The sequence below is a fragment of the Borostomias antarcticus genome (genome assembly GCF_949987555.1).
Source record: "Borostomias antarcticus genome assembly, chromosome: 16".
NCBI classification, from domain to species: domain Eukaryota; kingdom Metazoa; phylum Chordata; class Actinopteri; order Stomiiformes; family Stomiidae; genus Borostomias; species Borostomias antarcticus.
Window position 1 is genome coordinate 20,770,491 of NC_140249.1, and position 16,333 is coordinate 20,786,823.

Sequence of the window (16,333 nt, forward strand, 5' to 3'; positions counted from 1 at the left end):
GAACTCCTCCTCTGGTCTGCTATGGAGGGAGACCTCCTCCTCTGGTCTGCTATGGAGGGAGACCTCCTCCTCTGGTGTGCTATGGAGGGAGACCTCCTCCTCTGGTGTGCTATGGAGGGAGAGCTCCTCCTCTGGTCTGCTATGGAGGGAGAGCTCCTCCTCTGGTCTGCTATGGAGGGAGAGCTCCTCCTCTGGTGTGCTATGGAGGGAGAGGTCCTCCTCTGGTGTGCTATGGAGGGAGATCTCCTCCTCTGGTCTGCTGCCAGAGATTGAAGGACCTCTCCTTTGGGGTCAGCAGCAAGGCGCCTACAATGTCCCACAATGCTCTGCGAACTCCACTCCTCAGTAAAAGGCGCGAGACCACTTGGGAGTTTGCCAAAAGGCACCTAAAGGACTCTCAGACCATGAGAAATAAGTTTCTCTGGTCTGATGAAGCCATGATTGAACTCTTTTGGTCTGAATGCCAAGTGTCATCTCTGTAGGCAACCAGGCACCAATATTCACCTGGCTAATACCATCCCTACGGTGAAGCATTCCAGTTCCTGCTGTCTGAATGTACGCTAACGCGGGAATAGTGTATGGCATCATTGGATAAGGCTGATAGGGTAATGTTGGGTAGGGTGTGTAGCGTGTATACAGTAGTGTGGAATGGGAGGTTGCATCGTCCCAAGTTGGCACTGATTGTACTGCATACAGTCCAGCAGTGTTCACCAAGCCATGATTGGTAGGATGGCTGACCGAGAGACTCATTGTGGTCTCCTGTCTCGTGTGGATCTTCTGACTGGTTTATACTGTGGGGCCACAGGTTTGTCATCCTCATCTGAGACCCTTGCTTCCTCTTAGGTGTCACTGGCTGTAGAGGTACGTTTGTTAGTAAGTCATTAACAAGATGTAGTGTCCAACCAGGCCTTTCTGGTTAGATAGGCCTCAAATCCCTTTTCATGAACGGGCAGTAGAAACGGTCTCGTGACAGATTAAGGACTCTCTCTGCTCCAACATGACTGTGTTTGAGGACAAGAGGGCGGTACTGTGCTGGCAAAACAAGCTGTTGTCGCTGGCCAGCTTTTCGCTACAGCAGTTGACAGTTGATTCTCAACATGTAACTTTCCCCATTCGTGCATGAGCTTTCTCACAGGACCAGCTGCTTCCCCTGTGTCCTCACTGGTCAGCGTGGTCTTTAAGTCCTTAAGCTCGATCAGCTCACCGATAGCTGCATCTTCTCTTTGAGCATGCATGCATGCACACATTCACAGCACTCAGATACACACAGGAACACTCGGGCACGGTTGTAGAATCTGTTGGCCACTGGCACAAAGGAGCGCCTGAACCATTCTGTATTGCACCTGGGTGGGAGGAGCCTGTGGCCGGCCCATCTACCACAGCTCGTCATGGAGGGGATGAGAGGGGTTGTCCTGCAAAATGTAAAGGGTTCTTCCTTGGCCCATGCTACCCCCTCCACCTAATTTCATGAAAGTGGGTCTGGTAGGTTTTGCTTAATCCTGCGAACTAACGAACAAACTAACACACTACTGAAAACATAACCCCCCCCGACTTTGGTAATAAGGCTGTAATGCAAGTTAACAAAATGTAGCAAAAGTGTATTGTGTAAATGTAAATTCATTGTATAATGCAATGTATATTGGAAGTGTGAAAAATGAACTATGGCTAGCACTCCTAGTGGTGGGCTCTGGAACATCTAGTATGACGGACACACAAACGGACAAACAGACAGATTTCATCTGGTGTGGGACAATAATTAGTCAGCCTCAGCGCAGAATAAGACCTTGAGGTAGGCGCTACACTCTACAGATCCGGTGAGCAAATGAGTCATAAGTGAGTCACTGCTCCTGTCTCCTACCCTCCTCTCTCTCCGCTTCTCCTCTACATACCTCTTCCCTACAGTACCCACCATATCTTTCATCCACTCCTGTCTTTATTCTCTTAGTCTATCCTTTCATTCTTTCTTCTCAGCCCTCTTTCTGCTGCTGGGTTTACTTCTGGTATCCTTTCGTAATGTTGAGAGGGAGGGACTCAAAACAAATTAGATTAAAAGTTACATTGACGGCCAATTAAACGCATCCAAAAAGCTGAGGCTTTATTTGGGAACACTAGCTGGCATAACCAGTTTGTTAGTATTTTGTTATGAGCCATGCCAAACATGTAAAAACTCATTATCGTCTCCTGTCTTGTGTGGATCTTCTGATTGGTTTATACTGTGGGGCCACAGGTTTGTCATCCTCATCCGAGACCCTTGCTTCCTCTTAGGTGTCACTGGCTGTACAGGTACGTTTGTTAGTAAGTCATTAACAAGATGTAGTAAAAGTTTCGGTGGAGGGTACGGATCTTACTTCCACCTGTCTCTGGAACACTTTGTAAACAGGACTGTCATTCCCTTTTTCTTTGACCACATATAGTTTGTTCCCAGTATGACCTTATGCATGGCGCTGTTCAGCTAAATACAGCTTGTTGGTGGACACAGCCTAAGAGTAAAAACTTCAGATAATATTAAACATGTTTGATTTTACCAGAACTTCAAGAGAAAAATACTGATTTAAGACTCGGATTGCCATCTCAAACGGGGAGCGCAATCGGACTCTCGCAAATTTCATGATTTTATTCAGACATAGGAAAGTGCATTTAACTAAGGAATACACCCTAATTTGGAAATGTAGGCCTGAGAACAGACTGACCGAGATTTCCTTTGGTTGAAGACAGGCAGCCCTAAATAAATGCATTCGAAACCAATTATTTTCACAGATGGGTGTTGGCGTCTGTCTACAGCAGGCACGCGCCTGCTCAGTGTTGCGAATGGTGTTGTGATATCATTTCTGTGTAACCCCGATAACTTCTAGCAACGCTGATGAAATGTTGCCAGGTAACCCAGAGGTCATTCTCGTTCCGTTGTCATTCTCGTTCTCGAAACGTTGCCGTGTAACCCAGGCCAGAGAGAGAGAGAGCACCCGCAGCAAGACAGATCCACTCAGGTCCGGGGAAAAAAATAGTTTCCCCAAGGATATCCAGAACAAAAATCTCCTCTCTCTCCATTCCTCCTTAATTTCTCTCCCAACGAGAAATATTTGAGTTTAGCTTAATCTGAGTCTCCACTGCTTCGGACAGTCCTGCAGTTAGTGTTTATGCATTTTACCAAGAGCAGACAGAACCCAAATACAAAACATTCCCTCCAACTACACTCAACAACACAAACTGCACAACAGAGCTTGGTTTAGGTGCAACTCTAATTATTAAGAAGAATGTTATTGCCCAGGTGTGGTACTAAAGACAACTGGGACTCCAACGCCGGAGATGTCTATGAGAGACTGAGAGGGGCGATAGGGAATCATTTACCTGCATGGGTTAATCATCTGACATCTCCAGCAGAAAAATACCTCCTCTGATCCCACAGAGATAAACGATGAGACATGCCAAAGATAGTAAGACACAGAGGATAGGCTGTCTACTGAATAGGTGTCTGCCAGATTTGGTGGCACTAGCCATGAATACCTCAATCTGAAAACATGACTGTCCTTGGTGTGACATTTCCAAACAGCAATCATTAACTTAAAATGTCTGAGCAAGCAAATTGCAAACAGACAAAACCTGTCTTTTGCAATGGAAAATAAAGGAAAAATAAGTGTTTGTTTGTAGAGCTTTTCCTTTACCAGACTTTTGTTTTTCTGCCAAAGTGTTGTTTGTCTTTGAGTTAGCCGTGTTTTCAAAGCAAAACAAAGCCCTTTTTATTGCTACAGAAACAGAGTGCTGGCTAGGCTATCACAAGGCTAGCACAAGCTGAACATACTTTTTATGACTTTCCTGAGATTGTTTTATTAGTGTGTTCCATACACAAGTTTTTTTGGGGGGGGATCACTTGACTTGTTGGGGGGAAAAAATCTCTAGCATAACATCTTAGCATACAGTAGCAGAGGCAAATACATCCTTTTTGGCTGACTGGATAGATTCTATAAGGCCAGTCAGGTGTATAAAGTATGCTGACACCCTGGTTGCAATCTCTGCAGTCATGGCCAAATCCAGCCTACTTTACTGCAGCAATTAACAGAATAGTCTCTATATTAGACCTATTATTCAGTGAAAGCCATGGCGATACAGCTGCATTGGCTTCAACTCACGTCTAATGAAGGCAAAATCACACAATGGTTTATAAAAAGGTGGACAAGCCTGCAAAATAATGACTTGATACATTCAGGTATTCAGATTGCGTTGTTTTTCATATATTCCTGTTCAAAGGTATCACTGTGGGTTTGTTCCTACAAGGCCATACACCTGACTGATTTATGTTAATTGTAAGCTGATTGGGGATCAGTCCTGTCAGAGATTCATGATACTGCCATTATGCTGTCTCAGCCGTTCCATCGCTGTGAGTGCATTCACTATTAATGTCCCTATATCACAACAGACATTGATGGCTTGGTGGCCTGTCTAAGAATGTTCGAAATAAAATGTGAAAAATTCTCCTTTTTCTGTAAATATTTTGCCATCAGATGTAGGCAAAATGTCAGAAAAAGCTCATAATGTTGGCCTACACACATTGGAAGGCTACAGGCGTAGCCACCCTATTTCTCACAACCAGCCGGTCCCTGCAGATTGGCTAGCTCTATAAATGGTAATGGTCAAGGAATGGTCAAGGAATGCCCACCTCACCAAACCCCCAGCCCCTCCTGTCCCTCTCCCCAGCAGGTCAAATCCCACCTGAGGCGGGTTGAGGGACATTCTTCTGAGGGGTTTATCTCCTGGTTTCTCTCAGTCATTCCCAGGCTCTGATCCAGCTCTGCTCCTTGGCACACGCTAGCTAGGTAGCAGCTCAGAGGACTCCTGTGGGGGGGGGGCCGAGGAAGCTCCATCTGTAGCTCCCTCAGTGACTGACAATGTGTGTGTGTGTGTGTGTGTGTGTGCGCGCGCGCGCGTGTGTGTGTGTGTGTGTGTCTGTGCGCGTGCGTGTCTGTATGTGTGATGATTATGACTATGATTATGATCATTATTATTACTATTAATAATATTGTTATTATTATAGTGACAATTTGAATAGTCAGGATGCATGTTTACACATCAGCTATTAACGTTAGCCCTGCCCATAGAAATGTACTGATATCATGAGCGGAGAAGTGCAGAAAAATTGCTGCTGGATCATTTTTCAGTCTTCATACACGAGAAATGGAATCAAATGTCACTCGAACATTGTTGTTCACACATGCACAGTAGCCTAATAGCCTGGGACAAACCGAAATGTTGACATCGTGAATAGCATTTTTTCTGTCAAAACAATCCAATGAATGATCTTTTGCATCTACATTAAACAAAGTTATTCCACAGATTTTTAAAAATGTTAATGATTATTTGCGAAGATATTGTGCTTTTTTCACTGAATGTCCTCTAGCCCTTGGTATGCCCCCTAGCCCTCAAAGCTAAAAGGAATGGGACGCACTACCCGGCAAGGGAACGCGCTAAATGTAGGGGTAGGGCCCAGGGCTAGGGCTAAGAGGATATTGGGACTGGGCCTAAATGACGTGTGTGGGGGACTTTATGTTTGCCTTGGAGGGGATGGGGGTCCTTAAACAAACCCACACCTCACCTGGATCCTCTGGACCCTCCGCTGAAACCTGAAAGGGATTATCACCACAAACCCAGACAAGCAGCAGTCCAGGAGTAACAGTGCATGTTGAAAAGAATGTGGTTCTAGATAAACAGCCCATGGGCAGAACCACAATCTGGCCCCTCTGCGATATCCTCAATGAGCTCAACACCAGCTGTGAGAATCACTGCGTTCCTCCTCTGTGGATGAGTGTGGACTAGTGACTATGATGTTTTGGCTAGTTGTCTTCTGGTGATGTTTATAGGTTTGGTAACTAATGTAAGGCTAAGTGTCATTAGCCTTACATTGCTTGTATTAGGGGGTACCTTTTGTATTGCATTGTATTGTCATGTGCTAAGTGTAGTTTTTGTTGCAACTAAGTGAATTTCCCTTTGGAGGATTAAAAAAAATAGCTCATATCCATCTTATCAATCAATCTATCCATCTATCCATCCATCCATCCATCCATCCATCCAACCATTTATTATTTAAAAGTATAGTACAATAATGACGAGTTACACTACATGACTGATCTGACCAGCTGTCCCCAGTGTTCACTGTCATCTTCAACACCTCACTAGAGACATGCCATGCACCAGCCTGCTTCAAGACCTCCACCATCATCCCCGTCCCCAAGAAAACTGGCCTCAATGACTACAGACCCATCGCCTTGACCTTGAAGATTTTTGAGCACCTTGTGCTGCTGCGCCTCAAAACCATCACAGTCCCACTCCTGGACCCCCTGCAGTTGGTTTACAGAGCCAACAGATCAGTGGATGACACGGTAAACATGGCGCTTCACTATTATATATTCTCCAGCACCTGGACTCCGCAGGTACCTACGCCAGGATCATATTTGCGGACTTCAGCTCTGCTTTCAACACCATTCTCCCGCCCACTCTGCAGGGCATGCTCTCCCAGCTGCGTGTGCCTGCAGGTGGATCACAGACTTCCTGTCTGACAGGAAGCAGCACGTGAAGCTGGGCAAGCATGTCTCTGACTCCAGGACCATCAGCACAGACCCCCCCCCCCCCCCCCTCATGTAAAACAATAGGTCATCTTTATATCTTTATACCAAGCTACCGCAGTTGGACTAGTGGAGGCCACTGCTTGATGTGGGCACCCACAAGGGGATTATGATGGCAGTTCATCAAGCTGCCAGCATGCCACCAAATTGAAAAATAGTTCCTGTAATGGTCTGTAAATGATTCACTCTGGCCAGACACTGCCAAAACGTGGGTCATAACGGTACAAGGAATGTATTATGTGGCCAAAAATGGACAATGGACATTTGGGGAGGAGCGTCTATTTATAGAGATAATAAGATCAAAGTACTGGAGGGATAACTCATCTACCCCCTCCCCTTTAAGAAACACAACAGCAACATTAAAACAGACCATCCTGTTTTAAGAGAAACATGCACCTCTAGCCTTAAGTCAAATGTGAGGGACAAGACTGACTTTGGGCTATGTGAGCTTCCAAAGACAATGAAAAACATTTTCCGCTGAAGACAGTTCTCTCTGTTCTCCTTTTGGTATAAAAACATAAAAATAAAAACATATTCAGTCAGGGGTGGTCCCAGAACAGACATTGTTTTGAATGTTTGGGAAAAAAGACAAACACAACTATTTTTCCAAAAGTTATCTCACATAGGATATTGGATTCTGAAGGGTTTATGATCTTTATTATTTCTTGAGAAAGTTCCCATTCCCAAGACAATAGACCTTTCCGACCTCTCAATCATGCGGAAAATAAAAAACAACCTGATTTCCTATAAGACCACGTCTCTGATGTCCCACAAACAAAGCTTTTCCTGCTTTTTTTAGACTTTAGTTTGAAGAAAATGGTTGTTAAAACATACAGAAAAGTGGCCTGCAGTCTGCAGTTGTTATAAGAAAACAAGCTGTACGATACTCCACTCCTCCCTCCACACATCAGTTTACAACAGTGCCAACACAAAAAGCTACTAAGCTAGTAACGTTAGGTGCTTGATGTACAGTAGCTAATTAGCCCGTAGCTAGTAATTAACAGATCCTTACAGGCTTATTTTCTAAGAATGGATGCCACTAACTTACTCACACTGCTTTACATGTGCAGTTAGACTCCACAATTTTGTCCTGAATTGGAGTTTGTGAGGCGTCTGTGCCTTCCGCATAGATCACCAACACCTAGCATCAACTCTTATGTTGTCACCTGCACCGTCCGAAATCCCAATCTCATGGATATATCCTTGTGTAAAATGGTTCAGGTCTTTCTGTAGAACTCTCTCAGACAAAGCAGTGTCGATGTGCTGTTCAGTGGACATTTTATTAACTTGCTCCAAAGCTTGTGGGCCATAGCAACAGTAACTAGGGCGGGGTTGGGGGCGGAACTTGACGCCTGAATAGGAAAGGTCTATTACTTTGTGGGACAGGAAGCTACGCCCCCCAGACTCAGAGGGAAGATTGGTTCATCTTAGATGGAAAATATATTTGTAAAACTTTCAGTGCTTACAAAACCACATGGTGGGCACTGAACATTAAAACAAAGATGAGATCTACTGGACTGTTGTCTTTTTGTTGGAGTCCCCCCACTAACACAAACGCACAAACACACTCAGAGATCACAACCTTCTGGACAAGTATTATGATTGGTAATGGTAAATGGTAAATGGACTGCACTTATATAGCGCTTTTCCACTTTAGCGGCACTCAAAGCGCTTTACAATGGCCTCTCATTCACACACCAATGGCGGTAGCTGCCATGCAAGGTGCCAACCTGCTCATTGGGAGCAATTTGGGGTTAGGTGTCTTGCTCAAGGACACTTCGACATGTGGACAGTCAGAGCTGGGATTCGAACCACTGACCCTTCGATCACTGAACGACCCACTCTACCAACTGAGCTACAGCCGCCCCAGCCGTAATGTTAAGTAATAAACCACAAAATGGTAGCATATTATAAGAGCATAATCTAAACCAGAACAAATGATTTCGGCATATGTCCAAATAGTGTGCAAATCTCTAGTCAGCCATACAACCCAGTGATTGCCAATGAGTGTAGGCTATGTAGGCCTATCTGTCTGTGTATCTCTCTCTCTCTCTCTCTCTCTCTCTCTCTCTCTCTCTCTCAATCAATTTACAGCGAGGTAGCCTTTCCATTAGTCAAAATAACTGTGGCCTAATGTAAAAGTTATAATCACAGCGGGGGAGCAAATTCAACAAGGAAGCTGTGTAGTAAATCAACAACTGCAGACTTTGAACCTGTGAGGCAATGTAGCCTAGGCCTATATAAACCGTAACAGCGACCTAACAGATTGTAGCGTGTATTGTATTGAAAGCAGTTGGGGTCGGTAGCCCGGCGGGCCCCCACATTCAAATCTACACAGAACTCCGTCTTAGTTGAGAGTTTTAAGAGTGACGCTGCAGGCTGACTAATAGCCTATTAGAACCATATTCCTCTACTCTACCACCTGAAGTAACGGCTGTCTAGTGCATCGCGCACATCCTCTCTCCTGTCACGAAACAACAATATTGACACTTACTTTATGAAGTACCCGGCTCCTTCATCCGTGAAACCTTCCTCCCATCCCCTAGGCAAGTCTGCAATGAACGAGTGGAAAGGGGCGTTGTAGGCTACCTTTTGCCTGTAAAGTTTTCATTCTAATTTCCCTAGGCCCGTGTATGCACAAAATAACCTACAAACAATGCTCATCTGAAAAGTCATTATTAGTGTCTACGAATGATACATTAGGTTAGCCTACGCACCTGAGCGTATCATGTGTCCAGAATTGACAGGTTCGCCCGTTCGGGGATGGAGCCAAGTAGTGGTGTGCGTTTCATCGCTGCCAGAAAGACAAAACACCTGTTACATAGGAGGACACGCTTGGAGAGACGAACTCCCGTTAAAAAACCGAGCAAAGGACGGCTACATTCACAGTTTGCCTCGCCAAAGCACATGTATTCGACTCACTTAACGAAAAACACCCTGCCATCTCTGCAGACGCCGTAGGAACAATGTTCAGGTAAGGCGTCCCGCCCGAGCGGCGCCGCCATGATCCCCGGTCTGAAGTCCTTTCATTCCCTCTCCATGAGCCTCCAGGGAGCTGGAATCCAATGATCACCGCTAGGGCTGGGAGATTATTAAAGGGGAGGGCATGTAGGCTGCAATTGATATCCGGATAGTTTTTTCCAGCCGACATTTAAGAGAGAGAGAGAGACGCATGCAATGAAATTTGCTTATAACACTGTAATTGGAATGTAGCCTAGTGTGTAGGGGTTTTGTTTTCAAATTATTTAACCAAAGAAATGCTGGCTATGGTATTTTATCAGCTAAAGATGTCTAATCTTAAACCGTTACATCTTGACACACTTTCTTAATGTGCTGATCATGCCAAACTGCATGACATTTTCCAAGTGGGTCTACGATGCTGCTTTGAAATTAGCTACAAACCAAATATTCGGTCAATAGATCAGTAGACAACAACTATCAACATCATTATCATCAACAACAACAACATCAACATCAGTGTGATAGCCTGCTAGATGGTCACATTAAATTATAGTTTGCTTTGCCATGTGAATTTATATTTTGAAATATTGTCCAGTCTTTTTCTCCCTGGCGGACAATGCAGTTCCATCCTGTTGTAAAACGTCCCTCCCAATACCCAATAGATGACTGAATTGCAGAATGCACTGCTCATATTACAATTATCAGCAGATGCTCCCTGCTGGTTTTTTTGCTCCTTGATTCCAGTAAATTCCCCAAACCTGTAACTGATAGCTCACAGTTGACACAACTCACAGTTTTATTTCTGGGTCTCTCTTGATTAATAGCCAATTTCATCTAAAATATCTGATAATGGCTGATTCAGACTTATTTTTGTAGCCTACTGTTTGATAGTTGATTTGATAAGCAGAGTCAGACAGCTTATAAGGAATTGGGGCTTTTTACCCCCTTGAATAGGCAATCAGTAGGCCCTGCTTTGTTTGACAGCTAACACCCGCACACTACTCACACAGACCTCAGAGATTAATATTGACAGGAAACTCAGGTGACTGTTATAAATACCACCACCCATAAAACTAATGTAGAGCCCCCAGACATACAGGCATACAAGACACACACTTTAAAATGATGTACGAGGAAACATGAGGTCACCATAATGACATGTGGTGCCTATTCATGAAGGCTTGTGTCAGCTTGCTCACAGGACAAGGCCGTGCATAGTTTCCATCAGACCGTTTCTGACAACACCCAAAACATATGTTTTAGACCTCATGGGAAGGAAAGGAAAATATCCTCCTGTCTGGTTGTTGACTTTACAATGGCAAGGAATTTTCCTAATGTTAAAGGTGCAATTTTTTATTTTATTCCAGCAGGCAGCACATTGATTCACAATCATTCACATTACATTACAGACATTTAGCTGACGCTTTTATCCAAACGACAAAAAAATAAATAATTGCATTTAACGTAGGAAAAACCAATGTAGTACTACTTGCCAGAACTCAAAAGTGCATCTCCTTTCTAAAACAAGTGACTAAGAGCATAATATAGTGCTGAAGGCAAAGTGGAAGAATAGCAACGCAGTTCGTTCCACCACTGCGGGGCCAGGACAGAGAAGAGCCGTGACAGTGTCGATCGACCGCAGGGGCCTCGGAGTGACGGGTAACCATTCACCCCCCAGAGTTTTACACTGAATGTGAGCCACTACAGAACCCGGACTGGTGGGGGTCTAGGAGGTCGTTCTGGTGGAGGTACGAAGATAGTTGGTTAAAGATGCACGTTCAAGTGTTTTAGATAGAAAGGATAGAAGGGAAACCAGTCTGTAGTTTTTGACATCAGAGGGGTCGAGAGATGGTTTCTTCGGGAGGGGGTGACTCTGGCAGTCTTGAAAGCAGAGGGAAAGCATCCTGATACAAGAGATGCGTTGATAAGGTGGATTAGGAAGGGAAGGAGTTTGGGTGCAACAGACTGAAGGAGAGTCGAGGGAACAGGGTCTAGGGAGCACGTATATATCATAACCACATGCAAATGTCAATATAGGCTACATCATCCCGCACCCCCTGGGAATATTTATTATAGTTATAGCATGTACATAACACACCCACATTGAATATGATATTCATATGTAGGCCTATGTTTTAATTAATAATCCTATGAAAATAAGAATTGTTGTGTTTCTGTTACAGAATGAGCCCTTTATATCTACATAGGGAGCGGGTCCTTCCACGAGGGCCGCCATGTTGCACCAGGTAATTGTATTCTGTTGGTTGCAGTCTGCAACCTCACCACTAGATGCCGTCCAAAATCACACACCGCACCTTTAAAAGTGATGGACGTGGCTCATCCATGCCCCCTGGCCCTGTAATGTGGTCTGTCTGACCAGACCTCTGCCCCCCACTGCGGTGAGGTGTCCCTGTCAGTGGAGACTGGAAGCGGTCGGTGGCGGTGATTTCCTCTCTCTTCTCTCCTCCTGCGTTTTTGTAGACAACGCTTCAAGGGCACCTTGACAACAACAAAAACTCCTGACACAGCGAGATGGTATCAGCGGCAGCAACTGTAGCCGCAGGAAGCAGAGCTTTATTTGGAGTGTGTGTGTGTGTGTGTGTGTGTGTGTGTGTGTGTGTGTGTGTGTGTGTGTGTGTGTGTGTGTGTGTGTGTGTTTTCGCTTTCAGTGCACACATAAATAACAGAAGTAACTACAAGCAAGGAACCGTTCCATTAAATGCTTTTTCATTAACAGTTACAGTAATTAATCCATTATTAAGGGAGATGGCAATGCAACCCATGATGACCATACTATAGGTTGCATCTATTCCAGAGTGAAAATGTGTAATGCAGTAATTTAAAGAGTGTGTGTGTGTGTGTGTGTGTGTGTGTGTGTGTGTGTGTGTGTGTGTGTGTGTGTGTGTGTGTGTGTGTGTGTGTGTGTGTGACCAAGGGCTCGGTGTCAATTTCCCGCCTCGGCACATGAACTTGCCGCCACTCGAGCCAACATTCCTCCCTGACACCACAAACTTTACCTTTGAGGAGGCGGACTGTTCTACATGGCCTTCCTAACAAAGCCAGCGGCATAGATGGGGTGACATACGAGACTCTTAAAGCCACGCAGTCACGTCAGACCCTAACAACTATCTTCAATGTCTCTCTGGAAAATTGAAGAGTACCACACTCATGGAAAGGAGCATTAATTCACTGTATTCCCCGAAAAGATCTAACAACATGGAGAGATATATCCCTCCTTCCTACCATCTATAAGGTATTCATGAAGTGCTGGGCAGAGCCCTCCCTTGGCTGATGGATGCTAACATTCTGTCAGCCAAGCAGAAGGCATACATCAATAGGCAGGGTATGAACAAACATGTATTCTGCCTTAAAACAGGGATAGATATAATTCTTAAAGCAAACTTTAAGAGTCCTCCTGTAGACTACATTCTGTCTTCCTTGACAGAGGTGCATTTGGGACACTCAACCACAATGTCCGAATCAGATCAGAGGAGGAAATACATTTACCACAACTATTTATTGACATAGTGAAAGATGTATACAGAAGCTCATTTATTTAAGTAATCTGTGGAAAACAGCTCACTCACCCAACACCTCTTCAGAAAAGCATTCTACACAACTGGTTGTCCATGGAGTGCAATTAATTTCTACTAATGGTAAAAGTGGATGTGTCAGTGTGTCGCCCACAGTGTGGTCTCCCACATCACAGTACAGGGCTGTACAGATGATGTCCTGATTGCCTCTAGGGAGTGTAATTAAAAGAAAATGCTCACCAGGACAGATTCATTTCTGGAATGGTCGGGCTTGGAGGTCAAGTGCCCTTCACTATAGCAACAAAACCCATACATGTATACTCTGTAGAAGAATTATTTGATCTAAAGTAAAAAAGGATTTGCCAAGGTTCGCTCAAAGAGGTTAAGTCTGGTTTATTGGGAAAACATACGAGCGCAAGGACTTCACCAACAGAAGTGGAGTAGGCTTGTCTTGCGCCGCCTTATATTCAAGCAATACACAGGTATGACGCTTCCAGGGATGTGATTGGCTAACCCATCTGTACATGTCATATTAAATGGCAGGCATCATCAACAATGGTCAAGAGTTACAGAGAAAGCGCGGTACACTTTGAATATAGACAATGGAACAATGGCCTAGGCCAAACAGGAAGTCAGAGGTTCAGAGGTGTTTGGAATGGCAAAAGGCAGGGAACTGGATCAATAGGTTTTAAGAACAAAAGCTGAGATCTGAACGGTTTGAGGCCAGGCCAGTTGTCTCTAAAATTCCATGACAACTCTCATCATTAGACATACACTTATATCGGCCCTAAAATCAACCATGCAGGAAAATGGAAAGAGCAAGTTAGTGTTTAGAGTTTACATCCAGGTTGGACTCGATTGACTGATGCCCACTGCCTGACTATGAAGCCATGAGACAGGTGGCGCTGTCTAATGCAGGTAGACCATGACTCGGTGGCCTGGATTAGAATACCTCACTGACCAGCATGTCCGTCTGCAGGGCTGCCTGTCCCCCCCCCCCCCCCTCTCCCCCCACCCCCAAGGAACAGTCCTGTCTCCTTTCCTGATCACCCTCTACACCGCCGACTCCAGCTGCATCTCTGGAGCACGCCACCTCCAGAAGTTCTCTGACGACTCCTCTATTGTGGGCTGCATCAGGGCAAATGATAATAATAATGAATTTTATTTATATAGCACACTTTAAAATGCAGGACAAATCTCGAGGTGCTTCACAGAGTGCAGTAAAAACAACAACATAAAAACATAAAGGGCAATAACTGGCTAAAATAATTTAACATAATTAAAACTAGGATTAATGACAAATATTAAATATGATGACTGGGATGTTAGGGATCTGTTGGGGAAACTGGACTCCCGGTGGTTTTGGGGTCTGGTCAGATTGACCAGATCTGAATGATCTCTGCATCCGAACAGGAGTGTCCCTGCAGTGGGACCGGTCTGACTCTGGGACCGGGAGGCTCTCAGAGGACATAACTGACCCCCTCATCCATGTCAAGGCAACAGCCACATATGGTGAGAACAGTCACCCTCATGGATCTACAACAACATCGACAACAACAAGACCGGACTGGACTAAAACCTCAGGGAAAACGTGCATACCTTCACTCTGTTGATCATTCTGTCTCTGACTCATTCTTCAAGAACACCGCGCTCAATGAGGACATTGTCCCATTCACAGTAAAAGCTAGACTACAAGTCCTTCCCACCAGACTCAACTCATCTATCTGGTTTCCTCAGGCTCCTCGTTGTTTGCATCACACCACTGAACAGGTCACTGAGTCAATGTCACACATCTTGAATAGCTGTTATGCTCACAAGGAATGTACATAGCACATCATGACAGAATAGTGGACTTCTTAGTAAAGGACATAATTAAACAATTTTTCCAGCCTCAGTGAGAATGTACAAACATTCCTGTGTCTATCCTACCATGTTCCATCTGCAGTAACCCAGACACACATCTGCCTGGTAATACACCAGATGTTGTTGTCAATGAAGCATCCAAAGATATGTTTGTTCTGGAGGCAGCCTGCACATTTGACCCTAGCCTAGAGGAAGCCTTCATGACCAAGGTCATTAAGTACCAACCTCTCCTAAATACTATCTCAGAGCTAGGGCACAGATGCAGACTACTACTTGTGTTCATATTTGGCTTAGGACATACACAGGTTGGTCATAAGAGGGTTCCAACAACTAGGGATGCCTAATAAGGGGGCTAAATGCCTTGCTAAGTATTGCTCTGTCTCTGCTGTCATTGGCTGCCGCTATATGGTGGAGACGCTGCTACTGGTACCCCTGAAGAATGTGTGAAAGAGAAAGCTGCCCAGATAGCAAGCGGATGTGTAATGATTCTGGGCCATATATGGGCCGGAACTAAACCACAAGGGCCAGATCTGGTCTGTATATGGTCCAGATCCACTTGCTATCTGGGTGCCGATGGCTGGTATATGACCTTGTGAATGTGTATTAATTGCACCTTCAGTATTTGTGTCCATGTATGTTTTTCTCTATGTGGACATACATACATTGTTAAATGTGTGTGTGTGTGTGTGTGTGTGTGTGTGTGTGTGTGTGTGTGTGTGTGTGTGTGTGTGTGTGTGTGTGTAGAGTAAAACAATAACGGTCATCTGTGCCCTCGTCTTTCACGTTTCTCATGTATGGATGGATGTTAGAATGTATGTATGTGTGTGTGTGTGTGTGTGTGTGTGTGTGTATGGATGTAGTACTTTTTTTTAAATTTGTTTGTCAAATGTGTGTACTATGTTGTGTTGCATATGTGAGCTGTGTCGCAAGACCAATTTCAGCATTGCTGACAATAAAGTTCTATCGTATCGTATCGTACTTCTAATCCAGTTCCTGTTGTGTGTACAACAGCATAAAGCTGTATTGTTTCCTTAAGGGAATTTCTCATTCAGAGCAGCTGACAAAAAGAAAACATTGTGAATGCAAATGATTCTCCAAGGTACACAGACCTGACGAGGAACAGGATTCAGCAGGCAAAAACAACTTTCTGTACTCCCCACTGAACAGACATATCCTGGAGGAATCATTGGCCAAACATCACAACATACAGAGAGAAAAATACAATTCAGATAACCATAGGTGACTATGCTGTCCAATAGGGAAGGTACATATACAATATATAGCCCATGTATACAGTATATTCAGTTATGTACTGTATAAGGAATATGGTATCTTTGGACACAGCACTTGTTCTGTTAGTTCATT

General features: G+C 44.5%; 1 protein-coding gene across 7 annotated transcripts in view; it reads right to left on the reverse strand.

Annotated features, from left to right (window-relative positions):
* Positions 1–9,629, reverse strand: part of plekha7a (pleckstrin homology domain containing, family A member 7a) — a 99,240-nt gene extending 89,611 nt beyond the window's left edge. For all 7 annotated transcript variants that reach the window (XM_084450688.1, XM_084450687.1, XM_084450686.1 and 4 more), the window contains exons 1-3: positions 9,534–9,629; positions 9,329–9,405; positions 9,106–9,163 (exon numbers count right to left, since the gene is read on the reverse strand). In XM_084450688.1, the coding sequence (XP_084306814.1) occupies positions 9,106–9,163; positions 9,329–9,405; positions 9,534–9,616 (218 nt within the window). In that variant the 5' untranslated portion in view covers positions 9,617–9,629. The remainder of the gene's footprint in view (positions 1–9,105; positions 9,164–9,328; positions 9,406–9,533) is intronic.
* Positions 9,630–16,333: the final 6,704 nt, after the last annotated feature.